The sequence below is a fragment of the Amblyomma mixtum genome, chromosome 2, assembly GCF_055824585.1.
Source record: "Amblyomma mixtum isolate Tamu chromosome 2, ASM5582458v1, whole genome shotgun sequence".
In the NCBI taxonomy this organism is placed as follows: Eukaryota; Metazoa; Arthropoda; class Arachnida; order Ixodida; family Ixodidae; genus Amblyomma; species Amblyomma mixtum.
In genome coordinates this window covers 102356652-102373520 of record NC_143013.1, presented here as the reverse complement: position 1 = coordinate 102373520, position 16869 = coordinate 102356652, and the positions used below count along the sequence as shown (strand labels likewise).

Below are 16869 nucleotides of genomic sequence, written 5' to 3'. Positions count from 1 at the left end.
CTACTGACCCGGAAGACACGGGTTCGATTTCGGCCGCGGAGGCTGAATTTCTTTGGAGGAGAAATTCTAGAGGCCCGTGTACTGTGCGATGTCAGTGCACGTTAAAGAACCCCAGGTGCTCGAAATTTCCGGAGCCCTCCACTACGGCGTCTCTCATAGTCTTAGTCGTTTTGGGACGTTAAACCCCATAAACCTAACCAACCAAACCGAAAGCTCCGGATCGGCTAATGGTCGCTGATGGTCAAAGCGGCGTGGTAGACGACACTCACGGAACATGCCGCAGTAAAGCTTTCAGGTTAATATAACTAAATGAAACGCTTCAGGGTGCAGTGTTGGCATTCTTGGTTTATTCGCCACTTTGCTTCAAATACAAAAGCCCTGAAGAGGCTGGTCTCTCTGGGTCATTACCTCATTTACAGACATCATCGTTGTACAGCTGCACACCGCCGCCACACTTCTCGTTGAATGCACTGGTGCATGATTCGGGAACTGCGGCTTCTGTTCCCCTTGGTACCCATTGTAAACACACTGGAAAACAAGAAACATTGAGAATGGTTTTAGGACATTTTATTGTCCGCGTCCTGGTTTACATTCAAGACCTTTATGAGCATTGCGATGCATTTTTTCATCGTTACCAAACGTTAAAACCAGTTTTTGAATAAGAATAACTCTATACGTTATATCTCCTTTACTGTCTGAAGTAAGATTGTATTACTTAGACTTTGAAAGCACTAGTAGTGAACAGCTGCCATTTTGTCAGCTTCTGTTGCGCTCGGTACACCGACTAAGGATCCAGCTGGGGAAGAGCTGATGCGCTCATTTTTCTTATTTGACGGCAGTTCTAGTTCTGTTCGTGATCAGGAGGGACATGCCTGGCGTGCAAAATTTAAATGAAAGACCCAATGCTAAAATCCCCGTTAAATATTAATCGGTGTAACGCGGAATGCGCCTTATATGCTCCTCTTTTAATATTCTCATATCCTCCTCTTTCCTTAGAGATCGTTAAAAAAGGCTGAGGCTTAACTTGGTTAAGCCTGGAGAATGCAAAGCATCATCGTGTCGCGTAATTTGGAGGCGCACAACCACAGCGACGGCGCGAGGTGGGCCCCCGTTTCTCCACTGTCGTGACGTCATCGTGTCACGTTGTGTGACGTCATGTATCACGTGATTTGGAGGCGCACAACCACAGCGACGGCGCGAGGTGGGCCCCCGTTTCTCCACTGGCGTGACCTCATCGTGTCACGTGGTGTGACGTCATGTATCACGTGATTTGGAGGCGCACAACCACAGCGACGGCGCGAGGTGGGCCCCCGTTTCTCCACTGTCGTGACGTCATCGTGTCACGTGGTGTGACGCCATGTATCACGTGATTTGGAGGCGCACAACCACAGGGACGGCGCGAGGTGGGCCCCCGTTTCTCTACTGTCGTGACGTCATCGTGTCACGTGGTGTGACGTCATGTATCACGTGATTTGGAGGCGCACAACCACGGTGAAGGGCTGAAGTGGTAGCTAAAGCAGTATGCTTCGCATAAAAATATGACGGTCGATTTACGTAGCTAAGCCAAATCCGAATTAGGTGCGCTAGATGCGATATTCACTTTGGTTCCGGTGCCCAGATCCAGTTCTCACGGATGTTATTTGTCGGACAGCGATAACGGATTAATGTCCACATATGCGGAATTCGAGTCCGTACCACTCTTGGAATGGTGGTGCCGAGGTCAAGCAATGCGCCCCTGCCCAACGGCACTAGAACTAAGCTAGTTTCGCAGCTTCCAATCCCGGCTAGCGGCGGAAGGTGGCCCTATTGGGTGTCACGAGAAACCACAGCGCTACAGTAGTCTTGATGCCGGTCGAGCGCTGTCGTCTGTTACTGCCATAGCAGCCCTTACGAAAATGGCAGATATGGGCCAGATATATTTTATATATGGCTGTATATAGTCATATATGGGATCATATACAGTTAAATAGGTCCATATATGGTCGTATATACGGCCAGATATGACCATGGGAAACCTGATATGCCGCCATATACTGTTATATATGGGCGTATAAGACCGCAAATACGGGTAGATACGGCCATAAGGTACCTTATATAGTGCCATATACTGCTATATATAGTCGTATTTGCGTCCTTATATAGATGCTCTTTCTTTATATGGGGACCTTCAAATCCTTATATGGAAACAATCTCGCATATATGGAACATATCCTACCTCATATATGGGATGCTTGTGCCATATACTTCCGAACTTAAACAATTAACTTTGTTTCAAACATGATATTATTGTTTAATTAAGATGGTGAAACTCGCCGCACAACAAGGTACTAAGCTTTGTATGATTGAGGCTTCAATCAAGTTAGACTGCTATTACATAGCGGTGTTTAATTAAGGTGAATTAAAGTACAGTGCTATAAATCGCCTTCAACTTTGCTGTGATTTAAATGCACTAATACATGCATTTACGCGGTTTCTATCTTGGGTGGACTTCGAACCTTCCTGATGAACTGAACCTTCCTGTCTGGGTCTAAATAAGTGGATTACAAGTCCAGCGAGTTGGTTGCGATCGATATCATAGTATTTAGGAACATTGATAGATTATAGAATCCCGAACATGCAACAAGCGCTTGGGGATCAAACTCAGCCCCTTCGCAAACGTGATGAATACTCAAACCATCAAGCCGATCATGCGGTGTACGTTCCTTCTTTGGGCGCTGTTCCCCAAAACTATGTCGTTCTGAAGGAATGGGAAACCTGCATTGTTTGCGGTAATGCCAGACAATAAACGTTTGCAAAACCGCTGCAGCATACAGCCATTTCTTGTCCAGGAGCGTAAATAACACATAGCTGCTTGCGGAACAGGAATGAAGATTAAAACGCTCTAGTATAATTGTCAGATAAAAAATACAAAATGTTTCGAAATTCATCTATCTAGAGTTGCCAGCAAAACGTTTACAATGCAGACGAGAAAAACTCCACAGCTACCCGCAAATCTTTTACCCATCGCCTTTTCCGCGCCGCCGAGTCTCCGTGGTGTACTGACCAAGCTCGCAATTCCACTCCGACTGTTGTGCCACAGCTGAACAATTTGTAAAAAATCTTCTGCAAATAGTTCTTTGATACTATGCGCGTTGGTCTGTTTCTTTTCGCCTCAACTTTTTCTTCCCTTCATAATCCACCCTCCCCAGCCGGCCGATATTCAGGTGCCAGTTCTGAGACCGGCAGTCACGGGGAAGCAAGACATCCCTTATTTGCGTAATAAATGAGTCGCCGCTGTGTCCACGGTCAGCCACCACTCACGGCGAAATGTTTCTTACCCTACTGAGCGAGAGATGGCGTTGCTGAGGCGGTGAAAAAGTGGACCCTCGAGACCCCCCCAGAACAGCAGAAATGCGACACATTGCCGCCTTCGGCGGTGCTCAGTCAGAAGATAGCTGGGGGGTGGCTAGGTGGTGTTGGCCTAGTCCAGCTCTGTGTCACTTTCCCTCTTTCTTTCGCTCCGGAAGGCACGCAGAGGGAACCAGAGCTTGGCAGAGGGGCGCTGCAAGCGCGAGTGAATAGCACCGTCTCCCGCGACTCCCCACAATTGACCGGGCAGACCTGTCCCCCATTGAGAAGTTCCGCGTAAAGCCCTTTCTCTTGAAGAAAGACCAGTTCCGAATATGCTTTGCACGTGTTGGACTGCCTGGAAATCTGTTTGCGCTGACGCTTGCTTTTTCCTTCGTGCTAGAACGCTGAAGATATTAAGAGGATTAGGAAAATGTACAAGGGCGATAGAAAATAATGTAAACAGCCTGTTGCCTACGCACTGCGAAATTCGAATTCATGTCTGTAGCGTACTTGTGTTCGAATTAGGCGCCGCGCTGTTCGCATTTCTTTCTATAGCGACAGTACCCTGTCCGGTGTAGGTTCCAAGAAAGAGTGGCCAGCGATTTTTTTTTTCTGCGCCGACTTGAAAAAAAAAAGAGAACTGACAGTGCATCAGGCCCACTTCGTGAGCAGATTGTTGACGAAACCGCCGTTACCGTTGCGGCGAAATGTGTGTCGCAAGTAAATAGCAAGTTCATTTAAGGCGTGGAATTCGAGCTTAATACCTTTTTTTTTTTTTTATGGCAGGGACATTTTCGCAAAATACTTAGTTTTGTTGGGTAGCTGAGCAATTCGATGTACGCAACTTTTTTGGCCAAATAGTTGGAATTTCTTTACGTTTTTCGCTGAATAATAACGAGTATGTGTTAATTTGGACGTAAAATAAAGATAGGTGAGGCAGAAAAGAAAAACGAAAACACGCGCGAAATGCGCTTACCAGCTGCTCGCTTATGGCTAACAGAAAAAATGCTCTAATTTTATCAATCACTACGCAGCGGTTGGTACATTTAATTTAATGACGACTGCAGCGCATGTGCATTCCCAAAACAATTTATTTGCAGAGCCATGTATTATATTCAAATGCTCGCTCATGTGCAAGCTAATATCTTTACTACTTTTACTTTGAGACATTTTTTACATCTAGCAAAATAACTTGGAATTTGAGCCGGGCGTCACACAAAGGAACAATGAGGCGATCACTGACCTTGCCTCACACGCGTCTGCCTAACGCAGCTGTTGATGTCAGCCTCCAAAATATTTGTTTGCGTTACCTGACCGGCGGAGGTTTACAGGAAAAAAAATAGTTTCGTTAGCGTGAGCTCTACGACTAAACACTGCATGCTTAGTGATATACAATGAAAACTCGTCAGAAATAATATACACGCGCAACTTACCAAACCGATTTAGCAAGAGAAAACCGCCTGCTTCAGTTTGCGCACAGAAGTTATCCAGGCTTGCCGTCTCTCGTTCTCAATCATTTCACAGACAACAATTCCGTGGAAAACCATTTTTGAATGGGAAAAAGTGTATGAACGCATTTTTTCTTTATACACTGGAAGATTTCACTATACCAACCTCCCGTGACATGCTTGCATGGTTTTGTGTTTTTTTGTCTTGCTATTAATGTTTTTGTTATCGCTCGATGCGAGCGATGGAAAAGTTCTGCAAGATTTTGCTACACATCGAAAAGATTCCCCACTACCTCCAAAATTTCCTCAGCAGTAGATTACAAATTTCGAATATTGATTTTTTTTCCAGGAATCTATCTATAGAGTTACACGGGCTGCTCTTGGCCGTTGATATTGTGAGAACTATTGTGGCAGCAAACGACACAACAATACGTTTCTCCACTCTCTCAACGTCGCGGCATTCCAGTCATGACTCACAACGAGCGGCAACCCCTCTTTTGTGCACCCACGAGCAGGACGGCACGTGCTCACAATGAAAGAAAGAGTGTCAGCAGCGCGAGCAGCACTGGTACCAGTCGAGGCGTTGCTGACTCCATGCGCTCCGCTGGCGACGTGCCCCCACAGAATTTCGGAAATGACCAGCAGGCATGAAAAAAGTGCAATATAATCGCTGTTTTACATTCGTTACAAGTCCGGATAGTGAAGCTGGCTGACTGGCTCCAGCATTGTAGTGAATTAAAACGAGGACGCAGCTATTATATCGCAGTTTTTCATGCCTCACTCATTGACGTCCCACTCATAGTGAAGTTATTGAAATTTAAACAGCAAGACAAAAATCGATAATAAATTATTTAGCAGTTGTAGGAACACCACGTGGTACTCCATGTATAATAATGCCTCACGCATCATTACAAAGAAGAAAAAACGCACCCAAAAGTTAGGTGTCCATACTCCTTTAAGAGCCCTTACAGTTTGAAGAACAGGTGTCTAATTGACTCACATAATGAATTCAGCCGCATACCTAACATACGCATACATAACATGGTCGGCTGGAATTGCGAAAAACGCATCGGACACAAAGACAATGGTAGTGCTATATATTGGATGTCTTCAGGATGAACACTGTTTTGCTTTATGTACATGTATTCCGCTCAGAGAAGCATGGGTGTAAGTAAACAAAAAGACTAAGCATTTCTTGCTGAGTATGTTACAGGACTTTTGTGTTAGGTATTTCCTCAGGGCATTCATTTAATTAGGGACAGCAAAGGAATTTTGACGTGATGTATCGCATTGTGATTATAAACTTTAGGAAGGGTTTAGCGATGTGAAATGCAATAAATTACTTTACAAAATGTAATGCACTTTCTAGTTTTCTTTCTATTGATCCAGAAAAGGGTTTTAGATGGCGGGAATTCACCAATATCAATATAAAAATTTTAAACCGCTCTATGCAACGTGATACAAATCTATACAGAAAAACTTGTAAGCGAAACATCGTGAAAAACTACATAAGCACGCTCAGAAAAACGACATCGTACCCAGAACGCGTACGCATGCATGTAAAAAAAACTGCCCTAACCCGCTGAACCACACAGATGTATAAAAAACCGTAGTCTGAAACTACAGATGCCCGCTCCAAGAACGCCCCCCAAAACCACTGCCTATTACTCAGCGGATTCCTTCTCTTTACACAAAGAAACAAGCGACTCCTAGGACTCCTACCAGTGATGGCACATTGAAAACACCCCAGACTATGTAAATTCGCTCCCAGTTTGCACTCATGAATTTATTTCCAAAATAGACTTTGTTCCAGTGGACCCTCATGTGCATGCGCAAGCATGCATGATCTCCATGGAAAGAGATGAAATTTTATCTTCGATGTATAAACACAGCAGTAGGTCGAGCCACCCATAATTAGCGAAGTTTGTTTTCGCTTTCGGAGGGAATATCTTGGAGCTCTCCTAGCTGACTGCAAACTGAACGAGAGAGCGACGTCCACCTCTCCCCCTTCCCTGTTACCCAGATGACGTCACTCGTGCTCGCCAAACTGCAGCGCATGAAGCCTATACTTAACTTCGACACCACAGCCATCGTTCGGCTATTAAAACCCCATTCGAAACACCATGTGAGAAAAAAAATGCTATGTAAATTATTTACTGGTCACATGTTAACAGCCCATTTTGTTCCGTCTACAGCAAGGCAAGCGAACAGCCCATGTAAACAAAACAAAATATTTTGCCTGTCTATACTTTCAGCTGTTGTGCAGAACTAGCCTGATTCCTGTGTCTGGGTGAAGGGTCTACCTAAGGACATATTTTTTAACTGGCTGCAAGTGAATACTTCTCTGCAATGTAGAAAAAGAAGGCGATATGCGTGTTCGCGTTTCATTCCGGCTGGATTGTACAGCCGATCCTACTTATAATGAACCTGACGCTCACGCTCATTCTGTTTGCTTCTTAGTATGATGACACCCCATATTTCCGCAAAAAATACCAAATCATAGAAAGATAGCTTTTGTCTCTTGAATTGAAGTCCATTGTGCACGCAACCAGATCATATCACGGCGCTTTCCGAGCTCTCCAGCGCCGTCATGAGCTGCTTCGATGAGACCCTTGCTTTCGACGAATAAGCGCTAGTCCGCATTGTTCGCGTATGTGGTCTGGGATTTTGTGGAGAGCGAATACACAAGTTTTGGCGAATGCAAATGGTCATAAGTGAAGTTTTGGAAACAGCAACCCTTAGCGGAGGATTGCTGATATCGCAGGACGAATAGAACGAGCGGGAAGCGCCAGTGTCACCAGGCATGCCGAGCATTGCTTTAGGGAGCCGTCAACAGTCGACCACTGGCGCCGCTCGTGGATAACAAATGAGATCATTTTCATTGATGTGATCAATCGTCGAACATGCTTCTGGATAAAGCAGTTCAGCACCGAGTATTTGTGGTATGGAAGAAAGCGGGTCTACCACGACCGGGAAGCGCCAGTTCTCCGGCTATCAAGTGTTTCATCGCAATCATCCGGTCTTCTTGCAGTGATCATGCTGTAAACAAGCATAGTTACAATCCGCGCATCAGAAAGAGAATATTTAACATGGCTTGCGTTTTATGCCATACAAACGATAACTGGTATGCGACAACGGTGGTACTGCAGTGCAGTCGACATTTGTGTATTCCCGCTGAAATTTCACGCGCACGCTATAAATGCTGAATGACGAGTCATTAACTTGAAGCACTAAATTAGCGACAACGCAAGCAGTGTGCTAAAAAAAAGAGGAGAAGAAACAAGTCAGCAGCATATGTCGAAATCAAGAGGGCGGAAGCAGTTGCGGGACGCGGCTCTGAGGCAAGATAACGGCCACCGCCAATGACAGGGGCGGTCTCTGTTCGCATTTCATAAGCATTTGAAACTGTCGAATGTCGGCCGGACGCCGAAGAGCCTCGGAGTGCTCAACTTTCCGCTAAGATATCTTTTTCTCATTTTCCGCAAAGCTCTGTCGACTCGAGTGGCGATCGGTTCGACGGGATTTCAAGCAGTAGCACGCATTGGGCACGACAAGGAAAATACTAGCGCTAACGTCAAGGGGAACGATTAGAGTATTAAAGAACAAACTGGTGTAATCCATATCTTAGAACTAACAAAATTCGGAAAAAATGAGCTTAGGGTGGCCAAGTAACGAGCCGAACAAAGGTCGGCGTTCAGAGTGGCAGAGTGGACTCCAAGGGCAGCGAGTCACAGTCAAAGCTTATGGAATGTCTGATGAGCAGATGTGACAAAAATCAAGGGTAGCCTGACCCTGCCCGACTCAATTCAACAACAGCTAATCGGCGGTCGATGGTAGGGTTCTTTCTCTTGTGAAATTGATCACGGATGACGATGATGACGATCCCCGTCTTCTACTTTGGAGTGAAAAGCGACCCTCACATGAGGCAATTCGGTTCTTATAGCCGTTGCAGCCTTCTGCTTCTCCTTAAAGAACTACAACATGTTGTTGTGTGCTGCAAGGGAGTACAGCACGCACAAATTCCCCCCTCCCCCCCCCAAAAAAAAAAAAAAAAAATTCCGACCCAATCTGTGCAATTATGCATACAAAACAGTATATATCAGCGATCTAATTTTTCCAATGAAGTTTGCTAACTGCTGTTCCCTGGTAGAAGGCATTTGTTGCTGAGTTTTGTGTGTTCATGACGACGAGCACTAGATGAAGCTGAAAAGTGTTTTGTTTCATTCTAGGCAAGAGAAATCGAAGAAACATCACGAGATGCACCTGGTCATCACACCAGGGAAAAGTTTGGCGCCCTTGGTCACTCTAGTCAGGTCGTAATCACGTCGATTTAACCGGACACTGAAGATACCTCAGAACACCGTCGTTTTTTGAAAAATTCAGGCTAAGATAACGCTCTAACACAATGACTGCCTGTGTTTTCGCAAGAACATTCACTTAAGCTTCAACAAGTAATTAGAATTTTAAGTGGTTTGTTAGGAAATTAACGGTGATAATTCCACCACACTATACGGCCGCCTGGCCGAATAACTTGCATACAGAAACAGCTGTGGTGTACCGCTAATCATTTCTTAATATAAATTGTGAAACCGCACCTTCACAACATCATTTATGTGTGCAAAAAAACTCATGAAACCTATTTGTCCAAAACGGAAATTGCCGTTTGACTGGCTACATATTTGATAGAGAAGGTGCGCCGTTACCTTTGATAACCAGCTGAAACGTTCCCGTAATCCACCCTGTCCTAAAGCAACAAACATGTAAAATGACGTGATTATGTGCAACAACGGTCAAGAAGAGAAGACCGCTCACGCATGGGGTGCCGAATTTGCGGAACAAGCAGATGCTAAATCTGCGAGCGAATGCAAACGTCAAGCTGCGCATCGTATCAATCTTCAGGAAAGGCGATTGCGACCTTTGTGATTTATCTGCCGTGATGTATGGTCGAATTCACTGCGTAGTGTCCAGCACAAGGAGCAGAGAGCTAGCGATTTTCGAAATTCGCTTTAACAATCACTTCCAATATAACAGCTCTCAATCAAGCCTCTCTTTGGTTTATGCAGATAGGACGAAATATTTATTCGGTTCAGTTTACATAACACGTCCTACAGAGTGATCCGAAAACACGACGCAGCAGGGGTATCGTTAGTTATATTTATGTTGATAAAGATACACGCGATATAAAGCCCCACCTCGATGGACACTTCCAAGGCGTACACGCGAAGGGCCTGCGCGCCCAAAAGCCTGCTGGCTGTTCCTTCCCCCCCCCCCCCCCCCCCCCTGAGCTCCGTCACGCGAAAGAGGCCCACATAGAAGTTCCGTGTAGCACGTCTCGAAGCTACGAGCGGCGCACTCGTGTTGAAAATGAGGCCTGGAAGGTACACAATGGTTAACCCCACCTGTACCGAGAAGTCAGAGTGGGGGACGAAGGAGACGATAATGCGATCGGTTCTCGAAACACGTGACACTCCTTTCACTGCCTCGGGGAAAGTCGCGGCATGTCGCGACATGCTTCCGAAAGCACATTTTTTTCTAGACGTTGACTGTGCCTACACCTCGTGCTGCGCGTGCGGTTGTGTCCGAGACGATGTTCTAGTGCCATCGCTGGAGTAGAATGTGGACTGCGCTTCTGCCAGGATATGCCTAACAAGTGCTGCGTGCCCAATTGCCGGACTAATTACAAATCTTGTCCCAAAAACCACGTTTTCAAGTTTCCCCGGGATGAAGAAGAACAAAACACCTGGATTAGGGCAATACCACGAGAGAACTTCGTTGTATCACCGCACTCCAGGGTAAGATGCTCGAAACTTTTTCAAAGAATAGTTACTTTTGCAAAATATGATAAGCTTAAGCGCATGCATTGTAAAAAATAAGTGTATTTAAACTAAGCACCTGATTAGCACTGCAGGTAGCGAATGCAGACTTTCAAGAAAACTCTTTCCAAGTTACAGCTGATATTTAAACAAAAGTTTAACTTCCTTCTAGGTTTGCGAGCTTCACTTCATTGAGGCTGACATCGTGTCAGGGGCCTCCGACATCGACGAGGTTACAGGCATTACAGGGCGCACCACCACTGCACCACTTTCGCATCTGCACCTTCCCCCAGGCGCAATCCCATCAAAATTTCCGGGATGCCCGTCTTATACTTCTAAGCCAAGCACCTCAAGGGATCGTGTTCATCTAAAATATGAACTTGGAGCAAATACATGTATCTCAAATAAAAATACACATACGCAGTTGTGAAGCTAATCGAGAGTGTTTAATTCTTCATTATCGCTGTGCTTCATAAAACTAGGTGTAAAAAGGACAAGTTGGCAAATGCTTTTTAAGTAATGCATAAAGAAAAACATCTACTCAGAAAGACGAGAAAGCGCAATGCGATAGAGGTGCTGACATCAGTGCTTAAACAATCTTTGCACAGATGGTTTGCGGCTAGTGCCACAAAATAAATTCCGCGTAAAGTGTCTGCCATTCATTCCAGTATTTTAACTAAAGAAAAAATGTGAATAAATGGAAGCTTATTGCTGCTAGTTGATTCCAGTCGCGATTCTTTAAACTCCACCATAAATGGCGGCGACTATGGGTCTCTTTTCGTGACGTCACGGGAGGAGCACTCAGGCCTTGTCAAAATTCCCAGCACGCGCCGCGACGGGTGTCGAAAAGTGGCATGAACCTCCATGCTCCTGGTGCTGGCTCGCTCCCCCTCGCGAGCCGACTGAAAAAAATGTCAAGCCGTGAACAGAAGATGGTTGGGGAGCGTCAAGGATTCCAAGAAAACTTGAGGGGGCGGGAGTTCTGAAAGAGCGTCCAGCCACGAAGAAAAGAGGCCCCGAGAGCCCCGCCGTCCTCCCATTGTTGTAAACCGGACCCCGCTCTGACACGTGCGCAAGCGCCCGTGCGCAGGTGCCGATATCTGACATGCACAAATATCTGCGCCCTGCTCGCGCATCCGCAGACAGGCTCCAGCGTAGGCGCTTCGCGTGTACGCCTCGGAAGAGTCCATCAAGGTGAGGCTTAAGGTTGTTTCAGGCTGCTTACATTTCACATAATTTCACTAATTGTTCTTTCGAGCTCCTTGAACGCGCTAGTCGCTTTGTACACTAGTCCGCTTTTCCCTGTCGCACGTATCAAGAACTGAACCCTTTTCATTGTCGTAAGTAATAGTGCTAATTCTATTTTAACACGGGATCAGCATTGCGGCGTTCTGCGTATCTAATTAGGTTACAATGGCCCCATTACATCTGCCACAAGGCTTGCGCTCTACAGCTAAGCAGGAGCAGCGGAATGAAGAGCTGGTACGCGTTTTATTTCGGGTGGTTAGTGCGAAAGAACGTGTTTCAGAAACAATTGGCGTATACCTGTTTCCGTTCGCGGTTGTGCCAGGAAACTTTAATGGTAAAGCCCCCCCCAAAAAACATGAGACTAATCTTTTAAAGGGGCATCGCGATGATTTGCTCAGTACCAGTTAGTATCATTAAATAGATTCATCATGCGTTCCAGAGACCAGAGCAAAAAGAATTATTGAAATCGGAGCATGCAAGCGAAAGTTATTCCACTCTGAAAATTTGAAATGAAAAGCTCAGACGAAACCGCATTCCACTCTCCCATTTTACTCACCCAGTACCGAGATTGGGCGCTACCAACCAGAACCGCGCCTAGCGCACACGCAGCGGAAGCGTGCATGCAGTTGTTGCATTGTCGGGGCTGTAGACAGCCGCGCATTTTGACGGCGTCTTCCCCCCGTGTACGCGACGCCGTAGTCAGGGCAGGGGCGACTAACGACAAAGGAAGCTCCCCGAAGTTTTTTTTTAGTCGGACTGTAAAGGCTCATTCACCCTTGCGAGTCGCAAAGGGCGTGCGACTCGCAGTCGCTTGCGACCAAGTAGCAGCTCGATAACATCGTTGTTCACACTTGCAAGCGCGACCAGCGGGTCGCCTTCTCGTTAGATTCTCGTTTGAAGCGAAAACTCTCGGGAATGACGTTGTTCGCGCGCTTTCAAGAGTTTCGCCTGTTTTGGCCGCGCCTCCTGTACTCGCGCTCGATAGTCTACACTGCTATTCGCAATGTAATACAACTACCCGAGCGAAGATTAGGTTGTCGTGACGGTTTTGATGTGCACCGAGGTCGTACAAGCGTCACGAAGACAGAGGCGCGCTTCTCTGTAGGGCCGGCCTACCAGCTTGCAGTATGTCGGCCGCCGCGGCGTCACAAAAATGCGCAAAGATTGCTTGTTCGCGTTCATACCAAGCCCTTGGGTACAGGAATGTAAAAAATGAATCATTTTTGAAGATCGCTGGCCAGTACCGAGTTGCTGGTAGAAGGGATAACAGCGACAAAAGCAAATTTCTTCCCAGAGCCGCTTTGCTGCTGCTGCTCCATGCGGCTCGACTGTTGTCTGCTAGCTCCGCTGCTGAAGGCGTCGCAGAAGTCGAGCATGTCTTGATATTATTATGATACAAGGTCCGCAATAAAGTGGCGACGAAAGCAGCATCTTAATTACTAGCGCTGGCCAGGATCCGAAGCGCCCTCAGTTGCGACATCGATATGAAACCGGCTAGGCTTAGCGACGACTACGGCAGCCCGCTGGGAGCAGCGCAGGTCGTCGCCCGGCGCGCCCGCGAGCGGTGTCGTTGCCGGAAGCTTGGCTCGCTCGCTGATTGGTTCAGAGGTTTGCGACTCGCAGTCGCGAGGCTGAAAAATCGAGCACCGAGCGACTGGCCCGCGACTGTCGCTTTTCGACCAGGGCGACCGTTTGCGACTGTCGCTTTTCGACCAAAACAGTCGCGCGACCTCTGCGACTCGCAAGTGTGAACGGGCCTTAAAGGCCCGTTCACACTTGCGAGTCGCAGAGGTCGCGCGACTGTTTTGGTCGAAAAGGCCCGTTCACACTTGCGAGTCGCAGAGGTCGCGCGACTGTTTTGGTCGAAAAGCGACAGTCGCAAACGGTCGCCCTGGTCGAAAAGCGACAGTCGCGGGCCAGTCGCTCGGTGCTCGATTTTTCAGCCTCGCGACTGCGAGTCGCAAACCTCTGAACCAATCAGCGAGCGAGCCAAGCTTCCGGCAACGACACCGCTCGCGGGCGCGCCGGGCGACGACCTGCGCTGCTCCCAGCGGGCTGCCGTAGTCGTCGCTAAGCCTAACCGGTTTCATATCGATGTCGCAACTGAGGGCGCTTCGGATCCTGGCCAGCGCTAGTAATTAAGATGCTGCTTTCGTCACCACTTTATTGCGGACCTTGTATCATAATAATATCAAGACATGCTCGACTTCAGCGACGCCTTCAGCAGCGGAGCTAGCAGACAACAGTCGAGCCGCATGGAGCAGCAGCAGCAAAGCGGCTCTGGGAAGAAATTTGCTTTTGTCGCTGTTATCCCTTCTACCAGCAACTCGGTACTGGCCAGCGATCTTCAAAAATGATTCATTTTTTACATTCCTGTACCCAAGGGCTTGGTATGAACGCGAACAAGCAATCTTTGCGCATTTTTGTGACGCCGCGGCGGCCGACATACTGCAAGCTGGTAGGCCGGCCCTACAGAGAAGCGCGCCTCTGTCTTCGTGACGCTTGTACGACCTCGGTGCACATCAAAACCGTCACGACAACCTAATCTTCGCTCGGGTAGTTGTATTACATTGCGAATAGCAGTGTAGACTATCGAGCGCGAGTACAGGAGGCGCGGCCAAAACAGACGAAACTCTCGAAAGCGCGCGAACAACGTCATTCCCGAGAGTTTTCGCTTCAAACGAGAATCTAACGAGAAGGCGACCCGCTGGTCGCGCTTGCAAGTGTGAACAACGGTGTTGTCGAGCTGCTACTTGGTCGCAAGCGACTGCGAGTCGCACGCCCTTTGCGACTCGCAAGTGTGAATGAGCCTTAAGGCTGTCAGCGGTAGCCCCCCTCCCCCCAAACTCGACTCCCGTCTCCTGTCCGGCCTTTCTGTTCACAATTTTGGGCAAGGTGTGTCGACTGGCTTTTTTTTCGCTGCCGTCTTGGTATGGTCACGTCCGGTCTCGACGCGCGCGCTTTCTGGTCTGAGCCAACGTTTTTTGAACAGCGATGGCCCAAAGCTGGCTGGCCGCCACGAAGGTTTGAAGCGGAATGGAATGTGTCGCCCCTAGCTGTATTCTTGTTAGTTTTCGTTCGCTTTCCCTGCTTCTTTCTAGTTTTTGTGGCATGCGAAAAGCTTTCAGTACTCAGACACATAATATTTTGGATCCATTTCCCAAGTATAAAGGAACAATATGCAAACTGGACGCCCAACCAATGAGAAAGGCAGCGCCCTATCTGTATGCCACCTCATTTCCGCTGCCGCAAATGGCCGCCGCGTTGCGACACCATCGTTTCGAAACAAGCATTTCTAGCGAAGATTAAAATATCAAACATTATGATTTCGGTGATCTCATTGCGCGTTCAGGACTCACAATGTCCCTTACTCTGCATGCAAAGGATAAAGAACCCATGCTTTATGTACGGTGCAGGGCACCTTTAATATCCCATAATGCATTTTACAGTAGGGTGTCACGAATTCAGTGCATAGTTCTTCGAGCTATGCTACTGTGGCCATGTGCACAAGTTCTGCGCAGATTTATACCATGATCGCTCTAAATTATCTCCCACGCAGCCTACACAACGGCCTTGCCGACCAAGAAGGGGCGGGAGCTCTCCGGAAAACTGCTGTTGCTGGCCGTGGGCACTAAACTCAGCGAAATAAGGAGCGAGAAAGAAAAGCATCGACGATAAGAAGCATACAGAACTATAGAACCACAAGAGCATTAAATAGACCCCAATAAAATTTCCTGCGCAATTTCTGTGTGGTAATTGTGTTACTTTGGGGAGAGGTATATACCTATGCTATATGATTATCAGGAGCTTTAGAGCAGCATAAAGCTGAGTGGTTTTTCAATTTAAAGCAGCACTTAGAGATGTATTGGATGGATTTTTTTAACGTTTACAGATTTTTATTTTACAAAGTGCGAGAGATATGTCGGTGTGGTCAGTGAAGGTGGACCGTACAGAAAGACGGGCATTATGTACGTAATAGAGCTCAATAATCTGAAAAATGATTAATTATAGTCAACTAATCAGCTTTCATAATTTTGATTTTGGGGCGTAAGTCTGTATCGCGAAAATGAAGGCCGTCAGTAAAAAAAGATAAGCTTAGCTTTTAAATTTTCGTAATCGTTAATGTGGTTCGAAATACTGAACATACACACTTTCAAGCTCAGTGAATTGCCTTGTCCTCTTCGCATATTCATAAACGCGTCGTATCGTCGCCGAATTCAAATAAACTTTTTCTACATCATAAAATACACAAACGGTGTCCGTGTTTGATGCATAAAAAAGTGACCGACAGTTTTATGCATTTTCAATGCGGGTAAACCAACTCAGCGAACTTTGAAATGCGTAAAATCTGGCGCTCGATATTTCAAACCCCTATACCAATTAAAAAAAAAGTTAGAAACTGGGCTCACCTTTTACGATGACGGCCTTTAATTTCGCAACATAACATTGCCCCTTAGAATCAAAATAAATTGTTCATTAGTTAATGTTAGTCAATTAATCGTGTATTAAATCAGGTTTATCGCTTACATAATGTTAACCATCCTGTATAACCCCCCTACATAGCACGAACGTATCTCTCAAAGTTTTAAAATAAAAATCTGCGTCAAAAATTTAAGCTCTATTACATATCTGAAGTAGTAGCGGTAAAGACGTACTGCACAGTCGCTTACGTCTCCATGTGGCGATAACGGCATATGTATGAGAGCATTCTGCAATGATTGTGACTAATTTCATTACATCTTCTGTTTGGCCGCCCTCCATCACTGGTTGGAGGCGCCACGCCCCAGGTTCATTCTTTATTGGCTAATGTGATAGCAGGCCGCGTCGCTGTTGCAGGCAGTCACTGAGAGCGAGCAGTACAGAACTCGAATGAGAATAGTTATACTGGCTGTGATGCTGGTGTGGTTCTAAAGTAGCAGCCTGCAACATTGGAGAAGGGATGCCTAGGGGCTTGCAGAGATAGCAGATGAAGCGCGCCGCAAATCGTTAGATTTCTTCAGTTTTTTTTTTGTACTGTCTCCTTCGGTAGA

At 46.7% G+C, this 16869-nt stretch overlaps 1 protein-coding gene across 1 annotated transcript in view; it reads right to left on the bottom strand.

The window, feature by feature from the left end:
• Positions 1–409: 409 nt before the first annotated feature.
• Positions 410–16869, bottom strand: part of LOC149360338 (uncharacterized) — a 39553-nt gene continuing 23093 nt past the window's right edge. The window contains exon 4 of the mRNA XM_089567837.1: positions 410–528. Within this exon, the coding sequence (XP_089423963.1) occupies positions 410–528 (119 nt within the window). The remainder of the gene's footprint in view (positions 529–16869) is intronic.